This window comes from Sus scrofa, chromosome 7 (genome assembly GCF_000003025.6).
Source record: "Sus scrofa isolate TJ Tabasco breed Duroc chromosome 7, Sscrofa11.1, whole genome shotgun sequence".
NCBI lineage: Eukaryota > Metazoa > Chordata > Mammalia > Artiodactyla > Suidae > Sus > Sus scrofa.
The window spans coordinates 99,517,525-99,545,206 of NC_010449.5; the positions used below are offsets into that span (position 1 = coordinate 99,517,525).

A 27,682-nucleotide genomic window follows, 5' to 3' on the forward strand; every position below is an offset into this window, starting at 1 on the left:
GATGGGACACATCAGAAGCGCTGATGTGTTCAGAAAAGGGTCCCCTGTAGCGGACCTGGATCCTGGGCTCACCGAGGGCCTGGAGGGGCCATGTGCCTTCAACTCTCCAAATCAATTCTCCTCCAGTCCAGAGGTGAGCACGTGGAGAGAGGAGAATGGCTCAATTTACCAGCAGCTGGAGGGCTCCTGGCTGCCCGGCTGCCCAGTGGAGCTGGTGGGAGTGGAGTCTCTCCCACTTCTGTCCAGCCTCTGAAATTCAGGGGTGGGGGGGTGGCTTCCTCCTGGAGAGCAAATTCACACCCCCACACACTCCTTTCCCCCAGCTCTGTGATGCATCTGGGGCCCTTGGTCCCTTAGCCCTGCTGTCTCTGCACAGCAGGACCTCAAAGCCCATCCGGTTCGATGTGCCCAGGAGAAAGCAGGCTGAGAACTCCCATACCGGCCAGAGAAGGCCAGGAGCACCCTGGCCAAGGTCAGGCAGAGGCAAGGCAGAGCTGAGTTCAGGAGTCTGAGTTCCGAACAAGCGCGCTGCCCTCTCCCTCCCCGCGTTCTCTGGGGTACCGTAGAGGAGAGGGGAACGTTGGAGCCATCTGGCTGCCCTGGCTCCCCTGGAGTGCAGTTTCTTCTTCCAGTTTCGGGACAACAAGAGCAGAATCCCCAAGACAAGAGGATTCTGAATTCTCTGTGGGCACTTGGCCTTTTTATCCTCCACAAGCCAAGTGAGCAGTTTGAGTCCTTTCACTTGGCCTTTCTCCTGCTCCACGAAGCCAGTAGAGGCTCCTGAAGCCACCTTCCTATCCACAGAGTCCCCTGGCCTTTTGTTGCCCTCCGACCTGAGCACTGTTCTTTCTTAGTGCTTCATGCTCAGCAGCACGTGAGTCCTCCTGCAGTAGCCCTTTCTCGAGTCAAGGTGGCATTTGGAACAATGTCTACACCAGCTCTTCGGTAAAGCCTTCCTTACATGGTTGGCATCTTCCTCATCTTAGAGCCCCGACTGACCCTCCATTACAATACTCACCCCTGTGGTGGCATTGCACCCAGGGGCTCCCTCACTGCACAGGAGATCCCCAACAATAGGGGCCAAGCGTCATTCCCCTTGATAAGCCCAGCTGTTGATCATCCTTGCCCTCTCACCTCCCGTGGTCGGCACAGAACGGAGGTTAAGAGCACACACTGAGTCAAGCAGCCAGAGTTCACGTTCCAGCATCACCTTTTCTCAGCTATGCGACTTAATCTCTGAAGGTCTCGATTTTCTCGTCTGTTAAATGGGGGTGCTTATAGAACCTACTCTCAGGGTTGTTGGGGAGATGAAGTGCATGTGAAGTGCCAGCTCCTTTGTTGGCTCAGCACAGAGCAGACACCTGTGCACACATCATGTCACACCACGAAAAACAGGTCCCCACGCCTCCCACTAAAGGGCTATGTCTTAGCTTGGACTGCTGTGGCGAAGTGCCACACAGACTGGTGCCAGCATGGTCGGCTCTGGGGAGGAACCTCATGGGGAGAAGAGTGAGAGCTCAGCTTTCCTCCTCTTCTTAAAGGAACTAAACCCATTACGGGGCTCCACCCTTACAACCACATCTAAAGCTCCTCACTTCCCAAAGGCCCCACCTCCGAATACCATCATACTGGGGACTAGGGCTGCAACCCATGGATTTGGGTGGAGGCACAGAGGTTCAGTCAGGCTATTTGCCCTGAATTTTGGTGAGCAGAGTCCTGTGTCAGCAGCACTTCCAGCTTCACCCTCCAATAGGCTATTCTAACTGGAAATCAGAGTTCAAGGCATACTGGGAAACCCGCCCCCCTCCCCATCCCAGCAACCAGAAGGGAACCTGGGGCTTTAAACCACTGTGGGAGAGCAGAGAATAGGAGCCAGGCTTCGGACAGCAGCCCTAAGTCAGGGGAAGAAGGCTTGCCTCTTTCCTGCTCTATAGAAACAGAGTTTGGTCAACTCTCCAGGCCCCGCTCACATTCCGATGAGCAGTTTTGTTCTTGGGCCCCCGCGCCACGCGTGCACCCCTCTCCACCCCCCATTCTTGGGCAGCAGGCAGTTTGGGCTTTACACAGGGCAGGCGAGGCCAATCCTGGTTTGAAGCCCACGGGCTGTGTTTTCAAGACAGCAAGTACCTGCTCTGTCCTCGCTCTACAAGAGAGTCCCTTGATCAATGAATCCAAGAGCTAAGCCAGTCTCACCAGAGATGCCCTCTGCTGCACTGTCCCCAGTGCCATGTCCTTGGCGCTCTTTGTGAGCCCCCCTCCTTTTCTTCCCCCACGGCTCAGGGGATCCGAATGTGAATGCAGTGCTACCCAAACTTCCCAAGCGTCTCCCTGCCTGCTCTCTGCTCTCCCTCCTAGAGGTGGGGGCGCTGCTACTAAACACTTGAATGGTCACAGCCTCCCTTTTGTCTCCTTGCCATTCAGCTCTGAATGTCCCAGTGCCTAGCGCAGAGCCTGGCACAGAGTATGTGTTCAATAAACGTGTGCGAAGTGAACGAGTCTCTCTCCTCTCAAAGGGGCACTTCCCATCCCTTCATCATTGGGGGTGGGGTGGGGAGTGGTTTGAAGATATGAATGTCCAGCTCCTTAACTACATCAGCTCCTGACCCACGGACCATGGTCTCTGCCCCCACCTTTCTCCCCTCTCCGTCCCTCCTGTCTTCATGTTCGTCTATCCAGGAAAAAAGAAATAATAATAAGGTGCTTTTTTTTTTTTTTTTTTGCTTTTTAGGGCCACATCCATGGCATACGGAGGTTCCCAGGCTAGGGGGTCCAATCAGAGCTACAGCTTCTGGCCTACACCACAGCCACAGCAAAGCAGGATGCGAACCACATCTGCGACCTACACCACAGCTCACGACCACCAGATCCTTAACCCACTGAGCAAGGCCAGGGATCGAACCCACGACCTCATGGTTCCTAGTCAGATTTGTTTCTGCTGCACCGCAATGGGAACTCCAAGGTGTGTCTTTTATTCACATGTGGACAAACCTTCCTTGGAATTTTATTCTGTCCAGTAAAGATGTGTCATCTAAGTTGATGCCACATTTGATTGCTAAACTGGTATCTGTCCCATGACTACTGCCCTCATCTGGAGCTGGAGCTGCTTCCTCTGGCTGTTCACACTCTGTGGGGCCCTTATGTGCCTCCTTTGTTTTAACCACACTGGTCCCAGATGGTGCACACGAGAGACCTGCCTTCCAAAGTGGCCCAGAGGGTCAGCTTTTGTTAGCCCAGACAAGGCTTTCAAAAGGTGACAACTTGGACCCTTACCTAAGGTACTGGATTCTTCCCAGAACAGTATTCCTGCTCTCTTTGGGAGGACAGGAAGAACTCAGGCTGCTGAGGGTTAAATGACAGCAATGAAAAGTCTAAGCATCTCTTGGGGACGGGTCGCTGGCTGAGACAATTGATTAGCTTGGCCTAGTGAGTTTCCTAGCAATATTCAGGAGTGAAATTATTGCTGATTGGGCTGTGTGTGTGAGGAGGGGGGGTTCATGGCAGTGAGGAGGGTAGGATAAGATCTGAGCAAGAGATGTTATGGATTGTTTGCTCCTAAATCAGTCCCAGGAAGAGACTTACCTCCCCACATGTACCTGTGGTGTGTACTCTGTGCGCAGGTGAGTCAGCGGGAGGGGTGGGCTGAAATGTGCACAGAACCTCCCCATGTATTTTCTTCTTGCCTCGCTGTGAAGCTAAAATTATCTTAAAAAAAAAGTTAAAAACTGAAGTCAGCTGGAGGGAGGGATGCTTCTGTCTGTGGTTCTGGTGGATGGAGGGGGAGCTGGGTACCCAGTTAGGGTTAGATCAGTGGTTATGAAGGTGCCTCTGTTCCCTGCTTCGAAGCATGAGGGACTGGAGCTCTCTTAGGCCCTGCAGCTCTAAAATTTCCAGTTTAGGGAGTTCCCTTCGTGACACAGTGGTTAACGAATCCGACTAGGAACCATGAGGTTGCAGGTTCGATCCCTGGCCTTGTTCAGTGGGTTAAGGATCCGGTGTTGCTGTGAGCTGTGGTGTATGTTGCAGACGCGGCTCAGATCCCACGTTGCTGTGGCTCTGGCGTAGGCCGGTGGCTACAGCTCTGATTAGACCCCTAGCCTGGGAACCTCCATATGCTGCAGGAGTGGCCCTAGAAAAGGCAAAAAGACAAAGAAAAAAAAAATTTTCCAGTTTAGAACTGCTGTTCCTGATGGCTCCTAACATAACCAATAACCACAGCCCAGCCCACCTCTGTTCCTTTCCTGCAAGGTCTTGAGCCCAGATGTGGTTTTGGGGGACTTCATGCTTTCCCCAACTCAACTAGTCCCTATTAACTAGCATCTCCACAGCTTGTTCTCTCTCTTCACCTCTCTCATCTGTAAGAACACCTGCACAGTGTGTAGAAAACTGGTCAGGCCTTCTTGTTCAAAAACAAATATGTAAACTCTTCATTTTTAGTTTTGTTTTTAGCTTGTTGAGACCATGGTTTTGTATCTCTGCAGTCCTAATACACCTCCCTCACAATCCTCCACCCTGGAAGTTGCATCTAGGCCTCTAGGTGTCCCCTCAGTGGCTGGGCACCTGCCAGGTGGAGTTTGCTTAAATCCTTTGGTGGGAGCACAGATGGGATTTGGGAAGAGCTGCCAAACAGAGTGGCCTCCAAAAGTCCTTCATCTCTATCTACCTTCATTTCTTCACCAGGGAAAGGTGCTGAACCTGTTCTGAGTGCCTCACAACGTTGGCAAGAAGCTAAAAAAAGAATCAGAGGGCAGGAGTTCCCGTCGTGGCACAGAGGAAATGAATCTAACTAGGAACTATGAGGTTTCGGGTTCAATCCCCTGCCTCCTTCAGTGGGTTAAGGATCTGGCATTGCTGTGAGCTGTGGTGTAGGCTGGCAGCTGTAGCTCTGATTGGACCCCTAGCCTGGGAACCTCCATATGCCTCGGGTGTGGCCCTAAAAAGCAAAAAAAAAAAAAAAAAAAAAAAAAAAAAAAGAATCAGAGGGCAAATATCCCCATAGAAAGGGAAGCACTTGCCTGTTTGAGGCTACCATAATTAAGCCCCTATTTGGGGCTACTTTAATTCTCCTGCAGGGCGACTTCCATGCAGTGGTTTAGGGGGTGACAAAATGGGCCTTAGAGCCATGCCCTGGACCCATGTCCACTTTGCACTAGCTGTGAGTTTCCCACCCCCTCCACTCCACACTCAGTTTCCCCATCTGTATAATGGGCACGGTAAGAGCACCTCCCTCAGGGAGTTTCTGCAAAGATGAAAGGTGACCCATGTAAAGGCCTTTGAATAGTGCCTGCTAGATTCCAAATTCCAAAAGCTATTGTTAACCGTAATAAAACATTTTGGCTGTTGTCATTTTCTAGGCTCACATGCCAAAAAGGCCAAGAGGGAGGAAATTTTCAAAGTCCTCCCACATTCCTCCCAAACCCCCCTGGGCAGTTTACAAATGCAGTGGAATGTGCAGCTCTAGAAATGGTTTCAAGATATACCTGGTTGGTTGGGAGTTCCCGTCATGGCGCAGTGGTTAATGAATCCGACTAGGAACCATGAGGTTGCGGGTTCAATCCCTGCCCTCGCTCAGTGGGTTAAGGATCTGGCGTTGCCGTGAGCTGTGGTGTAGGTTGCAGACGCGGCTCGGATCCCGTGTTGCTGTGGCTGTGGCGTAGGTCGTCAGCTATAGCTCCGATTCGACCCTTAGCCTGAGAACCTCCATATGCCGAGAGAGCGGCCCAAGAAATGGCAAAAAGACAAAAAAAAAAAAAAAAAAGATATACCTGGCTGGGAGTTCTCGTTGTGGCACAGTGGAAACGAATCTGACTAGTATCCTTGAGGATGTGGGTTCAATCCATGGCCTTGCTCAGTAAGTTGGTGGGTTGGAGATCAGGCGTCGCCGTGAGCTGTGGTGTAGGTCGCAGACACAGCTCAGATGGATCCCTAGCCTGGGAATTTCTATATGCTGCGGAGGTGGCCCTAAAAAAAAAAAAAAAGATATACCTGGTCAAAGACTGTACATATAGTGTGACTGGGTCACTTTGCTGTATGGCAGAAATTGGCACAACATTGTAAATCAACTATGCTTTAATTTAAATGTGTATATATATATATACGTCTGGTCATCCACAGGGCCCTGCATTTCCATATCCCTTAACCAGGGTATTATGTTCCCTGTGCCTGTTTGGGGTTTGGGGTGATCTAGCCGAGCCTGTCACCCCTCATGGAATCTGTTCTCTGTGACCTAGCATGGATGGCTGCTGAGGTCCAGGGGTGAGGTTGGAAATGGTTTCAATGGGTTGTCTCATGTGCCCGTAAGTGTGATAGAGTCACAGGAAGGCTGTCTGCACAGGACCAACTCCTCTTCCTTGTACAACGTAACCGAGGGAGGATTTCTTCTTCTCCACACTAAATATGTGCTGGTGCATATTTAGCAAGTGCTTAGCAAGGAAAGAAGAATGGGACGAGGTAAGAGCAATTTCTGGTATCTCCAGGGGGGCCCAATTTGTATATTTCAAGGGACCTGTAGAACCGACACCAAGTTCTCAGGGGAAAATTCCAAATCCAGACTTGTGACCAGCCTGCGTGTTTGTGCGCACGTGTTCGCATTAAGGCTATTGTGGTCAGCCATCCATGACTCTTTCCTCGTCTCAGGATGAGAGCAATCTTGAAGGCACATGTAATTACTATTTACTCTAGGGCGCTCAGTTGAGAACACCCTCTTGTAATGACTCTTGAGTTCATTCTGCCTTCAGATGCCCATCTGCTGTTGCTCCTTTGGAAACGAGTGGGAAACAAGCAGCACGTTATGCCCAGGGGAAAAGATTGTGAGAGGGATATTAGTCCCTGCAAGTTCAGGCTTTACTCTTGGGCAAAGGATGTAAGGTGGTGGCATCTTTCTTGTGCAGAATCTTTAACCGGATCTCTGCCCTGAGTGACAGAACTTTGAAGCAGAGTCAATCTAATGAGCAGTCATGGTGGATTTGGAGAGCAGGCATCACTGATAAAGGAAAGGCATTCAGAAAAATTCTAGGGAGTTCCTGTTGTGGCACAGCGGAATCGAATCCAACCAGGAACCATGAAGTCACATGTTTGATCCCTGGCCTCGCTCAGTGGGTTAAGGATCTGGCGTTGCCATGAGCTGTGGTGTAGGTCGCAGATGTGGCTTGGATTTGACCCCTAGCCTGGGAACCTCCATATGTTGTGGATACAGCCCTAAAAAGCACAAAAAAAAAAAAGGGAAAATTCTAGAGACAGGATTATAGCATCTATCTAAGGTTTTAAAACTCATCAAGATGCTATGCATCACCATTTATTTGGGGGATGAATTTGCCTGATCAATGAAGGTGGGTGATGGGGGCAGACAGAAGGCAGTTGGATACCTTATGATGAAATCTGTGGAATCTATTTGCCAAAAATATCTGATATATTACCTTGAAATATGACACTCTACTAATGTAGCTGGATACTGTTGTGGAGGCTACAAATAGTTTATGGAAGTAAAACTGATTTGCACAGCAGTGTATTGAGCAAGGCTTTAGATTTGTTTCAGAAGCCCTCATCCTACTCCCAGCACTTCCATCATCTGATGACTTTGTAGAAATCACTTGATTTCTCTCTGCCTCTGTTTTTTACCTGTAAGAGGAATGAGTGGACTACATAACTGCCAGGCGCTCTTCTGGTCCAGCTCTGGACTTCCCTTGCACTCAACCCATCTTGTATCACAACGGTTTGTATGTGGTTCCCCTCCAGAATTAAGGCTCCATGGGCAGGACTGGTGGTCCCATTATCTAGCACAATGCCTGGACATGACTCGTACCCAGCTTGCCTTTGAACTTGTCATGAAAGAAATGATACCAGTAAATGCCAACCCCCAACCCAGTATGGGCTTGGTTGTTTCCAGAAAGGCTTGGCTGATGATTTTTTTTTTTTTTTTGGCTGCACCTGTGGCTTGTAGAAGTTCCCAGGCCAGGGATCAAGTGTGTGCCATAGCAGCAACCCAAGCCACATAAGTGACAACGCTGGATCCTTAACCCACGGAAACACCAGGGAACTCCTATTCTTCATGCCTTGAATTTCCTCCCTCTGTGTTCTTCACGGGGCATGGTGTGAACTGGAAAATCTTTTAGCAATACATAAATTGAGCTGCCTAAAACCAATCCACTGAAAACCCCTTTTAGGAATGACCTGACTACCATCCCTGCTTCTTTGTATGGCCATTCTGCTGTCTCTGTTCTTTTTTCCCCCCTCTCTCCATCATACTCTATTAATTTAAAAATATTACCCTTGAAGACTTGCTAAATAAAGAGACCTCAGAGCACACAGTATTCCTTTTCCATTTTCTGGGTCCCTACGTGCTTCCTTATGAAGATTTTTTTCCTATTTTTTAACTAAATGGCCTTGATTTTATCATTAATCTCTATGTGACAATTCTTTTACTCTAACTTATTTCTAAAATATTCTCCCATAAGTCCCTAACTCCACTTCTATTGATCCCTCGTGCCCCCTTCACTTCTGTCTTTGCCATTTCATAAAACTTATAAAGTGATTCCTTTATATGCTGGACCCTTGATCTCGAGCCTTTCCTAGTCCTCCACCAAAATCTCCCAGAAGGACGGCTCTGACAATTGGACGTTCACAGTTCAGGTGGTCTTGGGTCGTTGTCATTTCCATATTGAGCCTGGGGGCATGCTTTGTTCTCTAGCCCCTAAAACCTCATTTTTTTTTTTCTTTAACCAGCAGTTTTCTCATTGCAGATGAACCACGTTATGAATTTAAAGCCTTAAAACAATTCTCAGCATCACTCTTTTATGCTGTATTGGGAACGATTCCATTTTTCTTCCCGACAATAATCTGACCACATGTTAACAGCACCATTGCTTGGTACTGGAGCGTGCCATTGCCTTGAGACAGTTCTTTAGAGCTTCTTTACACTATTGTTTACGGCTTGCCTCATTTCTTGGCTATTTCACATGTTCCACCTCTGTAGCTACTCTCGGAGTGCGGGAGAAGGAAAGAGGCATTTATCGAGCATCCATTATCTGCTGGAAACTTTACATAGTATGTCTTACTTGGCCCCTAAAAGGACTGAGAGATGTAAGTGGTATTATCATTCCCATTTTACAGAAGGGGAGATAGAGGCACTGAGGGTCTTGCTTAAGGTCACCCAGGTAGTAAGTTGTATGGTGTGGCGTCACCCTCCACAATATACTGCAGTGCCAAGTGCAACCTGGCAACCAATGAAAACCACACAAGTACCTTTTTGGTATCATTTACATAAACACTGAACTTGGCCTAACATTTTCAAAGTTTCAGTGTTTCTATTTTCTTGAATAGTGTCAGATGGCCCCTTACCAGACCCATCAAGAGATCCTACAATCCTAGCTTTTCTTCCCCAAGTCCCTGCACCCTTATAAATATTACAACACAGATGCTTCCAGCAGCTGAGTTCTCTTGTTAATCATCTTTAGCTCTCCTTTGCCACTACTTACAGTCTTTCCCCTGAATCAGTATTTTAAACCTTTCCAGAGGAGCTGGTAACTGTATTGGCAACATGTGGACTTTATCTGTGGCTAAAATGGGTAGACTTTAAAAGCTTCCATGGGAGTTCCCTTGTGGCACAGTGAGTTAAGGATCCAGCATTGTCACTATAGCAGCTTGGGTTGGTGTGGTGCAGTTTCAATCTCTGGCCTAGGAACTTCCACATGACATGGGTGTGGCCAAAAAAAAAAAAAAAAAAAAACCTCCTGTGGGAGTTCCCACTGTGGCTCAGTGGGTTAAGAACCCAACGAGTATCCATGAGGATGCTGGTTCGATTCCTGGCCTCATTCAGTAGGTTAAGGATCTGGCATTGCCACAATCTGTGGTGTAATTCTTCGATGCAACGTGGATCCAGTGTTGCTGTGGCTGTAGTATAGGGCAGCAGCTACAGTTCCAATTCAACCCCTAGCTTAGGAACTTCCATACGCCATGGATGCAGGCCTAAAAAGAACAAAACAAAACTCCTGTGATTCAGGGTCCTCTTTCAGAAAGCACATTCCTGTTTCTCCTGCTTTAGTCTGACTGTTCCTTATCTGCTTCTCCATGGCCTTTTCCATTTTTGACTTTCTATCCTCCCTCCCATCAGCCCACAGGTAATGTTTTTATTCCCCTGATGTTTCCCGTTTTGTCTTTTCCCTCACCTTACTCCCTTTAGTGTCATCTGTCCTGACTTTGTCTTCTAAGAGCTACATCTGCTTTGTAAACTTGACTCTGGTGCTGCACCCCTGTCCTACCATCAAGATCATCCTGATGTCTTGTGGGATGTTGTGTGTCCTTCCCTCTTGTAGGGGCCACACCGGCCATAATCCATCCCACTCCTTTTTTAATTGAGGGAGTGGGGAAGGCAGGAGGGGCCTCTTACCAATGTCAATGCCACAGCCTTGGATGGTTAGACTTCTTGCCAGCCTCCTGTGACTTTATCTCCTCTTTGTCTGCCCACCTTGGCTCTTGGAATGCTAATCGCATTCTGGAGCAGAGTTATAATATCTCCCCACCTTGGATGGAGTCCAGCATGTGGTCACCATTTGGGACAAAATGTTTATCATCTCCCTGTCCTTCCATGGGGACAGCTCCATCAAGTTTCTGCCTTTCCTCTGGCTTCCCTTTCTCTTAAAGGACGTTCGTAGTCTGCAATCTGTGTCATGAATACAGTAGGTGGGGGTGACTGAGGGGTGGGGGTCACTTGCCTGGCCTTTGCGATGAATTGCTAATGGGTATTTGATAGTCAACTGATATAATTCCAGACGTTTCATGCTTCCCGCTTGTTCCTAAGCCACCATGTTACATTGAGAATGTCCATGCGACCCTTGAAGTTGCTTAGACAGCTGAATGGAGACCTTTTCCATCTCTGAAGTTCTTGCTTTCCTTGGGGACTTTGTTTCCTGCCTTGTCTGAGATTCTAAATGTCTCTTATTCTCCATCTCTTTTTGAAGGGAGAATATGAAAGTTCTTCTGGGTGTGTTGGAGGGATGGTATTTTTTGACGTGACTATGGTTGCTCTTGGGGGAGGTCACTGGGTTTCCAGCTGTATGAGACAGACTATTAGGGTGAACTATTGATTTCCTGAGTTGTGGCTTTGACCCAGGCCCTGGTTCTCCAGGTAAGAGTGACCCAGGGGAGGCTAATAGTGTTCTCCCCTATTTCCGGGGCCTTTGTAGATCAGAAGCCAGCATCTTCCCCAGACTGGGTGAATCTCTTCCTTAGTTGTTGCCTCGTCATCTGATGGCTCTGCAAGTGTCTCTGCTAGATGTTTCGGCATTTCTCCTGTTTGTGCGTTTCCACTGTCACCTGGCTGTTTGGAGAAGACTCCTGAGAGGCAGGGGAGGAGAGCATCTTTGGTCAGTGTCCCTCAAAGCAAACCAGAAATGCACATTCTGGACAAAAGACGTATTGAAGGAGTATATCCGGAGAAACTAAGTGAGGGTATGGATTCAGCTGGGGTCTAGCTTCAGCCTGATCCATGGGCAGCTCTGGAGCATGAACTACACCAGAGTTGTCTCATCTTGAGACAAGCATGCTGGCCAGTTATACACCCATGCCAATTGGTCATTGATTGAGAACTGCCCCAAGGTGAAGGAGTAACCCCCTAGACCCTTCTGGACCAAGGGGGCTCCCACTGGCCAAGGGCAATTCTCAGGAGAAGGCTGTAGCCCTTAGTAGCTAGGGATGGGGACACTGGGGGGCAAGGGCACCTGAGCAGAGCCCCAACAGCATCTGCTACAGAGAGATTATGTGCGGCAGGGCCCTAGAGTGGGTCTGTCTCTCCACCTCCAGTGGGTCACTTTGGAATTAGACAATGAGTTTCTGTCACCCTCCAGGATGAGCCCAGGAAAGAGCCATTATAAAGCACCTGGGAGTTGAAGGCGGCAGGTTACAAAGACTGGGGCTCTGATGATGCCGATGCCAGGATCTAAGTTATATGCTCTCTCACCAAAGGCAGAGGAAGAGATGATCACTCGCCACTTCATGCTTCCACACTGTGGGAGCTGGAAGCAGAGCAAGAAGCAGCCTCTTCCTCTTCCACAAGGATGGCTTCCCTCTAGGTCCCTTTGACGGAATTAAGGCTCCCTCCAGGAGACACTTTTAGCCTTTGATTTGTCTTCAGCCAAAGGCCAGGATTGGCTAAGTAGGCATTACCTCTTATCAGGCAGCGCTCATTACAAATGGCCATGTAGGAGTTCCCGTGGTGGCTCAGCAGAAACGAATCTGACTAGCATCCATGAGGATGCAGATTCGATCCCTGGCCCTGCTCAGTGGGTTAAGGATCTAGCATCGCCGTGAGCTGTGGTGTAGTTTGCAGATGTGGCTCGAATCCTGTGTGGCTGTGGCTGTGGTATAGGCCAGCGGCTACAGCTCCAATTTGACCCCTAGCCTGGGAACCTCCATATGCCGCAAGAGTGGCCATAAAAAGACAAAAACAAAAACAAAAAACAAATGGCCATATGCTTGGCTCTGTGTGGAGAACATACAGGAAGATCAGTTCTTAGGGCTTGGTTTGTTTTTTTTGTTTGTTTGTTTGTTTGTTTGAAATTAGCTGAGGGGAGCTGGGTCACCTGCATGCTGGTGCTTGGTTGTAGCGCATCTGGCTCCTCAAGAGAAAGGCCAGGGGATGTGTGTCAGGGAAGCAAGTACCAGAGGAGGGAACCGTGTATGCTAAGGGACCGTGCTTAGAGTATGGGGCTGGGGTTTTTGGGTGTTATTGCATCTGATGGCCACTGCAAACCCCCAAGGGCTTGGTATCTGCAATTCACACTGAAGGAACAGAGGCTCCCACATTAGCCTGCGTGAGAGCATTGCAGACCTACGAATAGAAAAGATGGATTTCAGGTCAAGGCTGGATAACTTCTTAGTCCTCCATGTTATTGCATCGCTAAACCAGTAGGACTTATGTATCTGATTTTGGAAACACTGGGGTCCCTGAGGATGTGCTGGCCCAGTGAGCCCAGGTTGCCCAGCTCAGCCCAGTCTCTGAGAGCTTGATACTTCCACTTGCAAGAGCTCCTCTGCCATCTTCAATCCCTTCCTCCCATCCACCACTGTCATGCGATGTCATGCCCCCCTCACCCCAGCCCTATGCCAACCACATCTACTCTATGATATTTTGATGCCTCCTTCCTTGGAGCTGCCCTAGTCCTTTGAAGCCCAGCAGAAAAGTACCCCCATTCTGCATGTCTAGCATCCATCACCGATTTCCACAAGGTATCCACGCACCCAGAACACAGAGATGTTCACATCCTGCTCACGGATGCAGGCGTTTGTTCTGTGTGACAGCCGCTCAGCCTTCCCTTACACACTCAGTCAGAGTGGCTCCTGCAGATCTGTTCTCAACACTGCCCTGTGCTCTGCACTCTCCAAATGGAAAGGGAACTTCAAGACACGATGATGTCCCCATGCATGCATGCAGGGACCCCAAGCGTAGGGGATGGCAAAAGCCCCGGCTTTGAATGAGGGCAAACTCAGGTTCCAATTCTGGCTCTGCTGTGTCTTCAGTTCATGGTCTCAGGCAAGTTCATGTGTCTCTTTGCATTCAGTTTTCTCACATGCGCAAAGAGGATGGTCAAAGCCTATCTCCTGGGGTTGTCATGAGGATTAAGTGAGATGAGGCAGAAGGAAGCACAGACTGGGCTGGGCTCAGGAGCTCTGCCCTCCTCGTGGCTTGGTGGCTAAAGTTCACGGACAATAAATACCATAGGGTTTACATGGATGCAAACTCGCCAGGGCAGCGGGGTGGGGGGAGTTCCGATGGTAATATTAGTCAAAGCTACGACCCTGCTGACTCAAGAATTCCCTCATAGACACAGGAGGAGGGAGGAGGGTAGGAGATGTGTCTGCACAATTCCTCATTCCTCCTTGACCGTCGGGACTCCATGACACTTTTAAAAAGCCACACAGCTTTCTTCTCTGGCTGTGCCCACCCCTGCCCCCACACACATGGAGTCGGGGAAGACAGGACCTTCCTGCCAGCAGCTTTGTCCAGAGCCTGTTTGCTTCTCGAGGTAGAAGACGGGCTCTGGGGTGCCCCGGCCACCATCTGCCGGAGCCACCATGCATCGGCCCAATCTCCAGCACCCCAGCCCTGGCTTTTGGCAGTTGCCTGGGCTGGGTGACCTCGCAGCTGTGCCTTCAACCTGTTAGGGGCTTGTGTTTCTGTGTCTCTCAGGGGTCCATCCGGCTGCCGGGCAGAGGGCCCACTGTCCTTCAGCATCAGAGGCTTTCGTTGCCCGGCCTGTGCCAGCAGTTGGCAAAGGATCCTCAGCCAAGGGGCCCTGTGTCTCTCATATCTGTGGCTGCCTGTGGGTCCCACTAGGGGCCTGGACCCCAAGTTGGGGTGGGGCTTTGCCAGCTTTTCCATGTCTCTCTGACAGGCCTGGAAAAATATCCATTCTCACATGAGCCAGAGGGGAAAGTCATACAGGTGGCTCCGAAAACAAAGATACTTGTTAAATTGTGCTGAAGGATATTGACACTAAGCTAGGTGTGTGTTTTTTTTTTTTTTTTTTTTTTTTTTTTTTTTATTCCATGGAAAATTGTACAGCTTGTGATGATGATGGGGGAGGAAAAGGGGAGGGGGAAGTCCCATTACTGAGCGGACACACATCTTGCTTGGTGTTCTTCCTTTTCATACTATGATTCCCCCCATTTTATAGGTGAGAAAGATGAGGCCCAGAAGAGTTAAACCATTTGTCCCAGGCCACACAGCTGCTGAGTGCAGCGCGGAGATTTGAGCCTCGTCTCTCTCTAACGTGTTTGCTTTTTTTAAAAAAGCATGCTTTTAAATATTTGAACCATAGTGTTTATAACATATCCAAAAACTTAACATTTTTTAAAAAATTAAGTGGTTGACACTTTATGTTGTAGTTGTCTTGCTTTGTTTTGTTTTTTTTTTTTTTTGGGCCACCTTTTTCAAATGTAAAATACATATAACATAAAATTTAGCATCTTACCCATTTTTAGGTGATGTTAAATTCATTCACATTGCCGTGCAACTGTCACAACATCCATCTCGAGTTCTCTTCTCATCTTATAAAAGTGAAACTCTGTAGCCATTAAACAATAAATCCCTGCCCCCCTTTCCCCCCAGCTCCTGGCAATCCCGGTTCCCTTTTCTGTCTCCATGACCTTGCCTGCTTTAATTACCTCATATTCGTGGAATCATACAGTATCTGTCTTTTTGCGACTGGCTGATTTCACATAGCATAGTGTCCTCAAGGTTCATCCAGGTCGTAGAATATATTAGAATTTCCTTCTTTTTAAAGGCTGAATAGTATTCCATGGTGTGTATATACCACTCTGCCAATGGACACTCAGGTTGCTTCTACATTTTAGCTATTGTAAATAATGCCGCTATGAACAAGGATGTACAAAAAACTCTTCGAGACCCTGCTTTCAGTTGTTTGGGGTATATACCCAGAAGCTGAATTGCTGGATCATATGGTAAATCTATTCTTCAGGTTTCAAGGAATTGCCATGCTGTTTTCCACAGTGGCTGTGGTATATTACATTCCCACTGACAGTGCACAATCATTTTAGTATCTCCACACCCTTATTGGCCCTAGATTTTTCATTGCTTTTTTTTTTTTTTTTTTTTTTTTGACAGTGGCCATCCTAATAAATGGGAGGTAATATCCCCTTGTGGTTTTGATTTGCATTTCCTCAGTGATTACAGTTGGTGTGTGTCTTTTCACATGCTTCTTGGGCATTTGTAAATCTTCTTTGGAGAAATATCTATTCAAGACCTTCGCCTTTTTTTAAACTGAGTTGTTTGGGGCTTTTTGTTGTTGGGTTTAAGGAGCTCTCTAAGTATTCTGGACATTAATCTCTTGTCAGAGGTATGATTTGCAAACATTTTCTCCCATTCCGTAGGGTGATGGTATCTTTAGATATATGGAAGTTTTTCATTTTTATGAATTCCAGTGTGTCTCTCTTTTTTCCTCTTATCGACTGTGCCTTGGTGTCATCTCTGAGAAATTGTTGCCATATCTAGTGTCATGAGCTTTGCTCTATGTTTTCTTCTAAGAGTTTTATAGGTTTAGGTCTTACATTGGGGTCTTTGAGAAAACATTCGTGTATGGTGTTAGGTAAGGGTCCAACTTCATTCTTTTGCATGTGGATATCCACTTTTCCCAACACCGAGTGTTGAAAAGACTGTTTCTCTATTGAATGAGTTGTTTTGACATCCTCATCAAAAATCATGTGACCAGGAGTTCCCGTCGTGGCGCAGTGGTTAACGAATCCGACTAGGAACCATGAGGTTGCGGGTTCGGTCCCTGCCCTTGCTCAGTGGGTTAAGGGTCCGGCGTTGCCGTGAGCTGTGGTGTAGGTCGCAGACGCGGCTCGGATCCTGCGTTGCTGTGGCTCTGGCGTAGGCCGGTGGCTACAGTTCCGATTCGACCCCTAGCCTGGGAACCTCCATATGCCATGGGAGCGGCCCAAAGAAATAGCAAAAAGACAAAAAAAAAAAAAAAATCATGTGACCATATTTGCAAGGGTTTATTTCCGATAACACCTGTACTTTTAAGCATTGCATCTCAACACTGTGCAGTGCTTAGTGGAATTATGGAATATCAATGCTGTAGGAGGCCCCAAATGAGTAATGAGTACTCCCCCATTCTGTAGGTGGAAAAACTGAGGCGAGTGTTCAGATCACTCTCAGTCCAGGGCTCAGGTGAAAACAGAACTCTGTGAGGGCCGTTGCCACCTGGGGTGAACTGAGGGGTTGCTAGGATATTTTCGTGCATTTTAGCAAATGTTCCATCCTGTGGGCAAATGCATTCTCGTGTTTTAGGCACCAGAAGTGCAGAAGATAGAGGTGAGTGAGGAAGCATCTAGAGTTGGACCAGCAGAGAGGTGTGTGGATAGGAGGCCACTTAACTGCCCCCTCCCCCCATCTTTTGCATGACTCTGGATGACACCCCCAATCCACACATGAGAGCATCAGTGTGCTTCAAAGAGCATGAGTGTGGGTATGTCCAGTTAGAATATTTCTCCATGGCCAGGGCCCCACATAGCCCTCCCCACCAGCACACCTCCCAGGCTCCGCCCTCACCTCCACCTCCCTCCTGCCCTTCACTGCCCTTGAGTCCCAGGCTCCAGCTCTGCTGAAACCCTGTTTTCCTGAACACGGGCCAGGCTGGGTTGCACTCCTGTGTCCCAGCTTGCGCAGACACATTTATGACTATTTATCTCCTTCTCAGAGAAGAAGGGGCTACTCCCTCTGCAGAAGTCACCTCTCCAGCCCTGGTCCACTATGCACCCTGTGGCCCCTCCTGCAGCTTCACCAGAGTTACAGTTATGGGTCTTCCTGCTGGAACTGAGATCTCTTGAGCCAGGAAATGTGTTGCAAATATTAAAAAAAAAAAATGTCCTAAAGAAATTGTGTGTGTGTGTGTGTGTGTGTGTGTGTGTGTGTGTGTGTGTGATCCTCTGTGCACACAATAGTTGCTTAGTACACTTTCCAGTTCAGAGAGGGAGCAAGGACTAAAAAGTCAGGTTGGAGAGGGAACTGACTGCTCAGCACGGGCCAAGGGTGGCAGAGTGAGCTGGGAGCTCGCCAGCCAGTATTTTACGGTATTTATGAAAAAAGTAATTGGGTATCTGTTTGGCCACCATGCCTCACTAACTCTAGTGTAAAATGGGATTTTCATTCTGGGAAAGGGGCCACCAGTGAACTTGTTTTCCCAGGGCCCAGGGAGGCGTGAGGAGAAGGAGGCGGTTCCCAGCTGAAGAAAAAGTAATCAAGTCAATCTCAGGTTTAACTCCCCTTTGACCTCTTGTCCCTGACTCTCACTGACACCAGGCACTCCTGGCGGGTCACCTGGGGGTGCCAGTTCCCCAGCCCCGTCCCTCTGCAGGGAGCTGGAGGCCAGGAGCTCCTCCACACTGGCTGCGCAGCTGGAAACAGCTGTGCACAGCGCAAACCCGGCACAGCCCAAGCCAGGCACCGACCTATGCAAACACGGGCAGAATTACAGCCGCCCCTAAACAAATTAGCATCCTTTAAAAGGTGAAAAGCTCCATAAAATGTCTGGGTTTTGTTTACGGCTTCGAGGTGGGGGTGATGGGGAGCTGGATTCAATCACTGGGTGCCCGAGGGGCGCGGGCTCTCCTTCTCGCCTGCTCTGCCCCCGCCCCGTGGGCACCGGAGCCCGGCGGCTCCCGGGCACACACACGGCCCAGCCTTCAGTGGCCGCACGGTCGGTCCTGCCATTGTTCAGCCGGCCCGGGTCCCAGCAGGTGTTCCCTAATTAGCAATCTCTTCATTTCCAATCAAAGCACAAAGCGGCCCCCAAAGCCTGTCTTTATGAGGGAGCCGGCAGCGGCTAGGGATGTGCGGGGGGATAATTGTCTTCGCCAGTGGCGGCAGTAAGCGGGCGGGCTAATTCATTATTGTAATAACTTTGCTTGTCCTTGGGGAGATGGGGGCGGGGGAGGGAGGGAGGGGAAGGGGGAGGGGACTGAGTGGGGCCGAGGGCGGGGCGGGGTGAGGGTCCGGGGCCAAGGGGTGGGGAACAGAGGAGCGAATGGACGAGGCACCTGCTCACTCCCGTCTCCCGACTGGCTCAGCACCCACGTCCCAGGATGGGTGAGTGATGAGGCTTGCCAGCCCCTCGGCTGCGGTCACCAAGTGGCAAGGCGTCCAGACTTTTCATGGTGCAGGGAGGGGCCCTGAGTTCTGAAGAAGCCCTGGGTTCTGGGAAGCAAATGCTCTGTTACCCTTCAGAGCCTGAGGGGCCGAGGCCCAGAAGTCTTAGGGTCAGGGCCATGCAGTGCGGCCCCCAGAGACAGGCCTCTGTCTTCCCAAGGGCCGAGCTCCTGGACTTGGACTCTCATCAGCCTGGAGACAGTGGCAGAGGGTTGCCAGTTAGAATTCCCCAAAGAGCTGCCCTGTGCTTTTTTTTTTTTTTTGGCGGAACAATATGGGTGACCACTCAAAGACTCCTCCCAGACGGCAGCAGCTACACAGGTGGCTGAGGGTGTCCCCAAAATGAGGTTGAGGTGGCCCCAAGCCAAGATTGCCCCCTGCTCTGTCTGGCACACTCCCTCTGACCCGTTTCTCCCACGCTGAGCAGGGCCCCCAGAGTACAAGTTTGGCAGCCCTTCCTGGCAGCGGTGGGCGGGTCATCAGGCAGCTCTGTGAAGGGTTCGGAATTCCAGCTGAGCCTCCATCTGAAACGAAGTACAGGCGTAGAGGCAGGAAGGGAGGGTGTCCCCAGTGGGGGAAACAGCATGAGCAAAGGCACGGGGTGAATCCTGGGACTGGGGCCGAAAGGAGACAGGATTGTGGGATGGGGGATGGATGTGGAGGCTGGCTGAGGGCTCATGGGAGATTCTGGGAATGGAGGGGGAGGGCAGCCCATAGCGGGCAGGACTGGCAGCTGAGGCTTCGTCTTCATTCTTTGCGCCCTCAAATCAACACTGACAGCAGCCCTGCCCGAGAGCCTCTGGGTGGCCTTGCCCTGCCCTAAAGGGTAGGGGTTAGAGTAAACCCTCTGCTTGCCATGTCGGCAGGGCTCGCCGGACTGGAACGCAAGGGAAATGGCCTGGACCAGAACAGGGACCTCCAGGGGCTCAAAGGGAGAGGGCTAGGCTTTCCCAGACTCCTCCCTCACCGCTGCAGCTGCAGCCTCCAATCCGGCCAGGTGGAACTTGCCAGGGGTCATTAGGAATGGACCAGCCCTTGGAGTTCCCACTGTGGCTCAGCAGGTTAAGAACTTGATGTCATCTCTGTGAGGATGCGGGTTCAATCCCTGGCCTCGCTCAGTGGGTTAAGGATCCGGCATTGCCGCGAGCTGTGGTGTAGGTCGCAGATGTGGCTCAGATCCCATGTTGCTGTGGCTGTGGCACAGGCTGGCAGCTGCAGCTCTGATTCACTCCTTAGCCCAGGAATTTCCATAAGCCACAGGTGTGGCCCTAAAAAGGAAAAAAATAGGAAGAACCAGCCCTTGCCTGACCCCTCACAGCCTGCCTCAGCTGAACCTTTCCTGTGGCCTCAGTGCTCAGTGGTGACCACCCAGTTGTTAGCATTGTCAGCTGCAGGATCAGAAGACCTGAGTTCGCCTTGTGGCTCCATCAGCTTTGTGTGCCTCAGTTTCCTCTTCTATAACCGGGGGATGAAGGCCCCTACCCATGTGAGTTAGCTCAGAGGTGGCGCAGAGCAGTGCTGGCTGTATGAGGCCTCCAGCTGTCTAGTGCCTGCTCTTAAAGACCTGGGGGTGGGATTAGGAGGTACAAATGACAGTGTATAAAATAAGTGAGCTACAAGGATATATCATAGCACAGGGAATATAGTCAATACTTTGTAATGACTATAAATGGAGTATTAATCTTTAGAAATTATTGTCTACCTGAAATTTACCAATATTGTAAATCAATGAGAGCTCAATGAAAAGAAGACACAGGGATGGGGGGGCATGTGAGGGGCTGTGGGGTGGGGTTCAGATCTTCTTGCTCCTTCTTCCACCTGTTTTTTCCCTCATTTGTGAAGTGGGCTGGGGGAGGCTGATCTTGGACCTTCCAAGGTTCTCAAGTTGAAGGACGACAGGAAGGGGTTATGAGGTATGGGGAGGGGGAGGCGCCAGGGGGTTGGGCAATGCAGCATCCTGTCCTCTTCTCCAGGGGCTGACTTGGAGGTCTCCACGTGGACCAGCAGGCAGAGGCCAGCCTTGTTCCCACTCAGCCCTGCTCCACTATGTATGGTTCTGTTGGGGGGGCCCGACGGCTGGCTCCTAGACCCTGGTCAGGGGCAAGGGATGAGGGGGTGCATCCTGGCCGTGCTGGCTGGGAGCCTGCCTGGTCCTGGACTTGATCTGGCTCCTAGAACAGAGAGTAGGAGGCTGGGTAGCCAGCCCCCCAGGCAACTCAGTGGTCATTGTTTCGGGGCACTGCAGCTTTGGTCCCTGCCTCTCACCCTAGATTCAGAGTCAGGAAAATCAAAAAGCCAGCCTTGCCTCCATCCCAACACTCCTCCTTACCAATTTCTAGATCACTCTTACAACGAATATTTATGAAGCATCTATCATGTGCCTGGGGGGGATCCAATGCTACTCAAGTGGGTAAGAGGATGCTTGGGGCAGCCTCTCTCTGAGGATGGACAAGGCCACTCTGAGGAGGTGGCATTTAAGCTTCAGCTTGAGTAACTGGGAGAGAGCTAAATTAGGATCTGTGTGGGCTAGAGCAGTGCTATCCGGTGGACATCTAATGCAAGCCACAAATGGAAGCCACTCAGCTAATTTAAAGTTTTCTAATAGCCATATTTTTAAAAAGTCAAAATCAACAAGTTAAAACTATAGATTTTATTGAACCCAATATATCAAAAATCATATCATTTCAACATGTAATCAGTGTAACAATTATTACTGAGATATTTTACATTCTTTTTTTTTTTTTTTTTTGGTCTTCTCAGGGCCGTACCCGCGGTATATGGAGGTTCCCAGGCTAGGGGTCAAATCGGAGCTGTAGCCACTGGCCTACATTATAGCCACAGCAACGCCAGATCTGAGCCGTGTCTGCTACCTACACCACAGCTCACGGCAACGCCAGATCCTTAACCCACTGAGTGAGGACAGGGATCGAACCTGCAACACCATGGTTTCTAGTCGGGGTTGTTTCCGCTGTACCACGACAGGAACTCCAATTTTGCATTCTTTTTCTTGTAATAATCTTTGAATTCTGGTGTCTATTTTACACTCACAGCACTTTTCAATTCAGACTAATGGCGTTTCAAGGGCTCAATAGCCACAGATAGCTGCATTTGACAGCACAAGTTCAGAGATTAAGAGTACAAGGTCTGGAGCCACTTGCTAGCTGTGTGACCTTGGGCAAGTTGCTAAACCTCTCTGTGCTTTGGTATCTTTATCTGCAAAATGGGGTCGTGAGAGACCCTATCCCTTGGAGTTGTTATGAGAATTAAGCTCATAAACATAAAGATCTAAAATAGTGCCTGGCAGGCAGAAAGTCCTATCAGATGTTAGCTATTAAAGAGAAGAATTAGAGAACTGAGGATAACAAAACTCTGAAGGAAGAGCAGGCAAGGCAGAAAACAAAGAGCAGAAGGAAGAGTGGGAAGGCTGGTAGCCAGGGGTGAGGGGCAGCAGAGGAGGCCGGCCCGGTGGCCACCATCACGCCCAGTCTTGGAGAGCTTGGATTCCTTTTCAGCTACATGAACAGAGCCTGAGAAACTGGAGAGAAAATTCTAGAGGCTGAGACTTTGCCTGACACCTGTTTCCATCTGGAGGGCTGGGGTGTGAGCCCTGGTGGGGGGCCTGGCGCCGCCCTCAGTCTTCCCCATCTTGCTCTGACTCTGAAACTGTTGCATGCCTCCCACTCACAGCCGTCTGGGAAGCGCTGGGACATCAGCTGGAGGGGGAATATTAATGATTCAATTTTCAACTGGGTTCCACTCCAGGGCCTCGCCTGCGACATGCATTTTTAATCATAACAAAACAGAATGACAAAGGGAGTCATTTGCAGCAAGGCAGCCCCTGCTGGCTGGCCCCCCTGAAGGGTCTGCTTGCCAGGAGGGGGGGCTGGCTTCCCAGCCCACAAGACATTCCCCATTCTGGTGCCAAGGCTGCTCCCCAACTGCAGACAGGGTCCAGCTGTGGGCCCAGCCTCTGGCCATGCCATGCCCTGCAAGTCATTCTCTCTGGACGGTGACTCTCTTCCAAAAGAGGGCAAGTGGGGAGTTCCCCCGTCGTGGCTCAGTGCAAATCTGACTAGGGACCATGTTGCAGGTTCGATCCCCGGCCTCGATCAGTGTTGCCTTGAGCTGTGGTGTAGGTTGCAGACGCAGCTCAGATCTGGCATTGCTGTGGCTCTGTAGATCCATTGCTGTGGATCTGGCAGCTGTAGCTCCGATTAGACCCCTAGCGGGAACCTCCACATGCCAACCTCTGTGGCCCTAAAATACAAAAAACAAACAACAACAACAAAAAAAAGAAAGTGGGTTGGGGGAACCAGAAACATTTGTGTGACCATCGGCTAGGGCAGATAGAAGTGGGGGGTAGCAGAGACTTGACTGTCTCCTTAAGGGTTCCGGCTGATTCACAGCAGGGACAAGGAACCACGGGTTGGGGGGACGGGGGTAAGGGGCCACGTGAGTATGGAGGCTGTAGAGGATTCTACCTGCTCATCCTCCAAGGCCTGGAGACATTCTTCTTTCTCTGAGCCTCTATCAGCCTTGGGGTTGGGCACATGGAGCTGGCTTTCTGGGTTGACCGCATCCTGGTGGCACCTGTGATTGGCTGGCTCTTCTCTGAAAGAGCGGCACCTTGGTTCCCTATTGGATCACCTTCTGCGGGCTGCCGGTCCCAGCCCACCCTGTTTAACTTAGCACTGAGTCAGTCTGGAATGCTCTCCTTCACCCTTCCATCCGGCTTGCATCCCATCCCCTTCATGAGCCTCCCCTGAGCACGCAACCACGACAGCAATCTCCATCAGGCAACTCCCTCTCTGCTTTCCACCCACCTCACCAAAGTCTGCACCACTCCCTTGGCACTCCTGCTGCCCTCTAACCATCCCTCGATCGATCCTCCCTACCTCTGAGCGCCCAGTATGTACCAGGTGCTGTGCCTGCTTGCTCCACCCAGTGGGGAGGGCAAATGGTCAGCCCATAAACCTTTGCACTCTATGGGAAGTGCTGTAGTAGGAGGCGTAAAAGAAGCTGTAGGGGCAGGGGGGCCAGTACGCTCTAATGTGTACGTGCTATTTATTCCCCCGACGTTTATGAAGGCTCTGCTATGTGCCAGGCACTGTGCTGGGTGCTGTAGTGACAGTGGCGAAGGGACAGAGTTTTCAGTTTGGTGGAGAAGATTAAACAAACCAACAGGTGTCCCAGGCTTCTTTTGATATGTGCCCTGTGTCTTATAGGCAGCAGGTGCTCAATAAATGCTTCCTGGCTGGTTGGCTCTCTGTTGCATAATTCTTGGACTGGGCCATTTTCTTCCCCCTTGCTTTATGTTTGTGAGGCTGGTTTCTAGGTTGAGCTTTTACCTACTTCCCGCCAGGAAGCCCCTGTCTGGATTAGGCTAGCTCTGATCTCAGGTGTGATGAATTAATAAGAGCAACCACCAACATTTATCACATGCTTGTTAAGTGTCAGGTGCTAAGCACTTTGCCAATACAGGTAATACAGTCATATTTAATCTTTGCAACAACCTCATGGAATAGGTACTATTATTCAATTCATTTTACCAGAGGACAAAGCAGGCACAGAGAGGTTAAGTCACTTGTCTGAGGTTGCACAGCAAATAACAGGAAGACCTGGGATATAAACCCTGGCAGTCTGACCCCAGAATCTGTGCTCTAAACCACATGTGTCACTCTGAAGCTGCCTCCTCTCCTATGTAAAACAGGTTAGAAAAACCTATTTTCACCCTGTTCGCAGAAACTTGCTGCCTTTTAGTTGACAGGGCGCCATGACTGGCTACATCTAGGCTGCACGCCACACGCTCCAGCCATCACGGGATGGCAGTGCTGGGGCTCTCCTGCTCTGCTCTTGTGTTTCAGCCAAGGGAACCAAAGACCAGAGATGGGAAGGGCCTAGTCCAAGGGCTTAAGACCCAGTCTTAACTGAGCAGCAGTCCTGGCCCAGGCTCTCCACAGCCTCTGGCTGACTTCTGAGTGTTGTTTTACGTGGGGTAGTAGAAATTGGGTGGCAGAGAGCTGGTCTCAGGTGGAGAGAACAGAAAGGCCCATGGGCAGCCCATGACCCCTTGAGTCTGCACCTGCCTCCCAGCTGTCCTTGAACTCCGTAGGTCCTGATTCCTGGGTTCTCCAGCCCACTGCTCTCTGCCCTCCTCACCCTGTGCCCGCACTTCATTGCCGGCACCTCTCTTCCCTTCCCTGGTCCTCCCCCTGGGGTGCCAGACAGCAGCAGGCCATGCTTCTCCCCATGTGGCCAGGGCAGGAGTGGGAGTAGGGAGACTTCCCCAAGGACCCTTCTCCCTCTTCAGGGATTCCGGCACGTGTGCCAGCCTCTTCTGGGGGTGGCGATCCAGCAGCGAACAAGAGACACACAAGTCCTCACCCTCGTGGATCTTACATTCATGTGTGTTAGCGGCTTGGGGGGCAGATAAAAGCAAGACAGAACCAAATCTAAGAAAATAAATGCGTGTAGTACATTAAGTAGGTAAGTGCATGGAGAAATAGGAAAGCAAGGGCGTCAAGGGCGCTTACTGGAATTGAGTAGAGACCTCGAGGAGGTGAGGGAGGGAGCCCTGCAAACATCTATAGGAGAGCAGGTCAGGCATAGGGAACACACAGCAAGTGCAAAGGTCCTGAGGTAGAGATGGGCTCGGTGTGTTCAAGGCACAGCAAGGAGGCCGGTAGCTGGTGTGGAGCAGTGAGAAGTATCGAAAGAGATGCCACGGGACCGTCAACCTCCGAGGATGGACGGCCACTCCCTTATGCCACTCACTGAGGGTGTCAGTGAGAGACAGAAACCACTTGCAGTGGCCCCGAGGCCATCTGTCCAGTGCATGGGGCCGAGGTCAGCTGTCCAGTGGGTGGAGGTGGAGGATTCCACCATGGAACCAGTCTCCCCCCGCTGCCCTGGTCAGCTTTGTGAAAACCACTGGCAGGTGGAAAGTGTACCCAGAGGTAGTGTTTCTGTTCTTTCCAGCCCCTGCCTCTTGACTGAGGGCGTTCCAGAAAAAGACTGGTCCGCTTACCTCCCTTGTCATCTTCTCACTTTCCATGGTACTGTGGGCAGAATCCATAGAACTTTCTAGGAAGCAGGTGATGGGGAGAGTGTTGGACTGGGGGGCAGGTGCTTGATTTTTCATTTGGCTGACGCTCCATCACCTGCAGTTCTCCACAATGCCAATGACTTTCTCGTCCCTCCAGAAAAGGGCTTTTCAAAGCTCTTGTTCCCACAGCTGCACTAGGAAGCAGGCCTCCGTCAATCACTGGCGTTTCTAGGAACTTATGAGATCCTGGTCGTTGTTCTGAGGAGACCGTACCCGGGGGACCCTCAATGAACACAGCCTCATTATTACTCTGTCTTGTGTCTCCCGCTCACCAGCAGGTAGGAATCCCTAATGTGTGTGGCACGGGGTCTCCTGAGGACACGGGCCACAGGGCTAAGGCTATTTGTGCTTCTGTAGCCTCCTCCTCCTTCCTGCCTCCAGCCGCCTCTCTCTCGGATTTAAGGGCATGTTTTATTCCCGAGCTGCCTGAGGGCTCCTCTTCTGATTGTATTAAAGTCTCCGTAATTCTCCCCTCATTAATGATTGGCATATTTTTACCTCTCACTAAAGGAGCTTCAAGGCGACTCCCGGGGGGCCCTACTCTCCGAATGAAACAATTTCATCCTGCTCCAGAAACGCATTAAAAAAGGGTTTGTCAGGATCTTATCACCAGTTAGAGAAGGCTAATCAAATTACTTCTATTTATTAGCTGGTCTGGCACTATGTCATTCCATCAGACCCTGGTCCTGGCTCCGGCCTGGCTGCTGGAGGAAGGCAGTGCTGGGTGCCCAGCCACTCGGCCCCCAGCTACCACCTTGGCACCAGCCCTGCCTTCCAGGGGAGCTGGGATGAGCCTTTGGTACACCTGACCAGAGTCACCTATGGCTCCGGGGTGATGGCCCCTTGCAGGAACCTGCGTGTTCTCATAGCCAGAGGGCGCCCCTCAGCCCCACGCTGCCTGTCCTCGGCAGAGCCAGCGAGGAAACTGCAGCGTATTTACAAGAACGCCGGAGCCATACTCTCTCCTACTTGGGGAGAGAAGAGTATAGACTATTTCATCTTCCTCTAGAGAATAGGTTTGTTTGTTAAAAAAAAAGAAAAGAAAGAAAAGAAAATAGTATGTATCTACCATCTCAAATTGATGATTGAGAATATGTGGTTATATATGTTTCAAGTTTGATAGCAGAAGTCACAATTCAGGTAAGTTAGTGACTCTTTTTCTGCCCATTTCCCAGTTCCATTATTCCCCTCCCTCCCCAGTGACAAGTATCACGAGTGTAGTAGGTTCCTCTCTAGGCTTTTTTTTTTTTTTTTTTTTTTTTTTTGCTTTTTAGGGCTGCACCCATGGCATATGGAGGTCCCCAGGCTAGGAGTCAAGGGGTCAAATCAGAACTACCGCTGCCAGCCTACTCCACAGCCACAGCAACGCAGGATCTGAGCCATGTCTGCCACCTACGCCACAGCTCGCGGCAACGCCAGATCCTTAAGCTACTGAGGGAAGCCAGGGATCGAACCCACGACTTCATGGTTCCTAGTCGGATTCTTTTCCATTGTGCCACGATGGGCACTCCCTCTCTGGGCTCTTAAAAATTCTTTAAAATAACATTTGTGTGTCCAAGGAGGGTATGATCTGGGTACCGTTGTTCGTTTCCACTCTGTAGCATCGTGGATGTCAGCACGAACTCTGGCATCAAAGCGGGGCTGCAGCTGGGTGACTTTTAGCGAGTAACCTCCCTTCCCTATGCCTCAGTTTCCCAGCCTCTATAATGGGGGTAATAATAGCTACCTGATAGGGTTTGTTGGTTGTGAGGACGAAATGAGATAACGAACTCACTCAGCGACATGTCCAGCACATGGTGAGCATTCGAAGGTGACGGGCATCACCTCCTCTCCCCCTTCCACCAGCGCCCCGTAGCGGGAGCCCAAGTGGCTTCCAGGCTCCACCTTCAATGTACGTGTTGGTGCCCATCCAGCTT

At 50.3% G+C, this 27,682-nt stretch overlaps 1 protein-coding gene across 3 annotated transcripts in view; it reads left to right on the plus strand.

The window, feature by feature from the left end:
* ESRRB (estrogen related receptor beta) overlaps positions 1-27,682 on the plus strand; it is a 188,344-nt gene that overhangs the window by 6,390 nt on the left and 154,272 nt on the right. Inside the window, exon 1 of one of the 3 annotated variants that reach the window (XM_021099542.1) lies at positions 18,536-18,601. The exons of the other annotated variants lie outside the window; for them this stretch is intronic. Within the exon in view, the coding sequence (XP_020955201.1) occupies positions 18,540-18,601 (62 nt within the window). The 5' untranslated portion in view covers positions 18,536-18,539. Of the gene's footprint in view, positions 1-18,535; positions 18,602-27,682 lie in introns of those variants that run through there. 3 annotated transcript variants of the gene reach the window in all.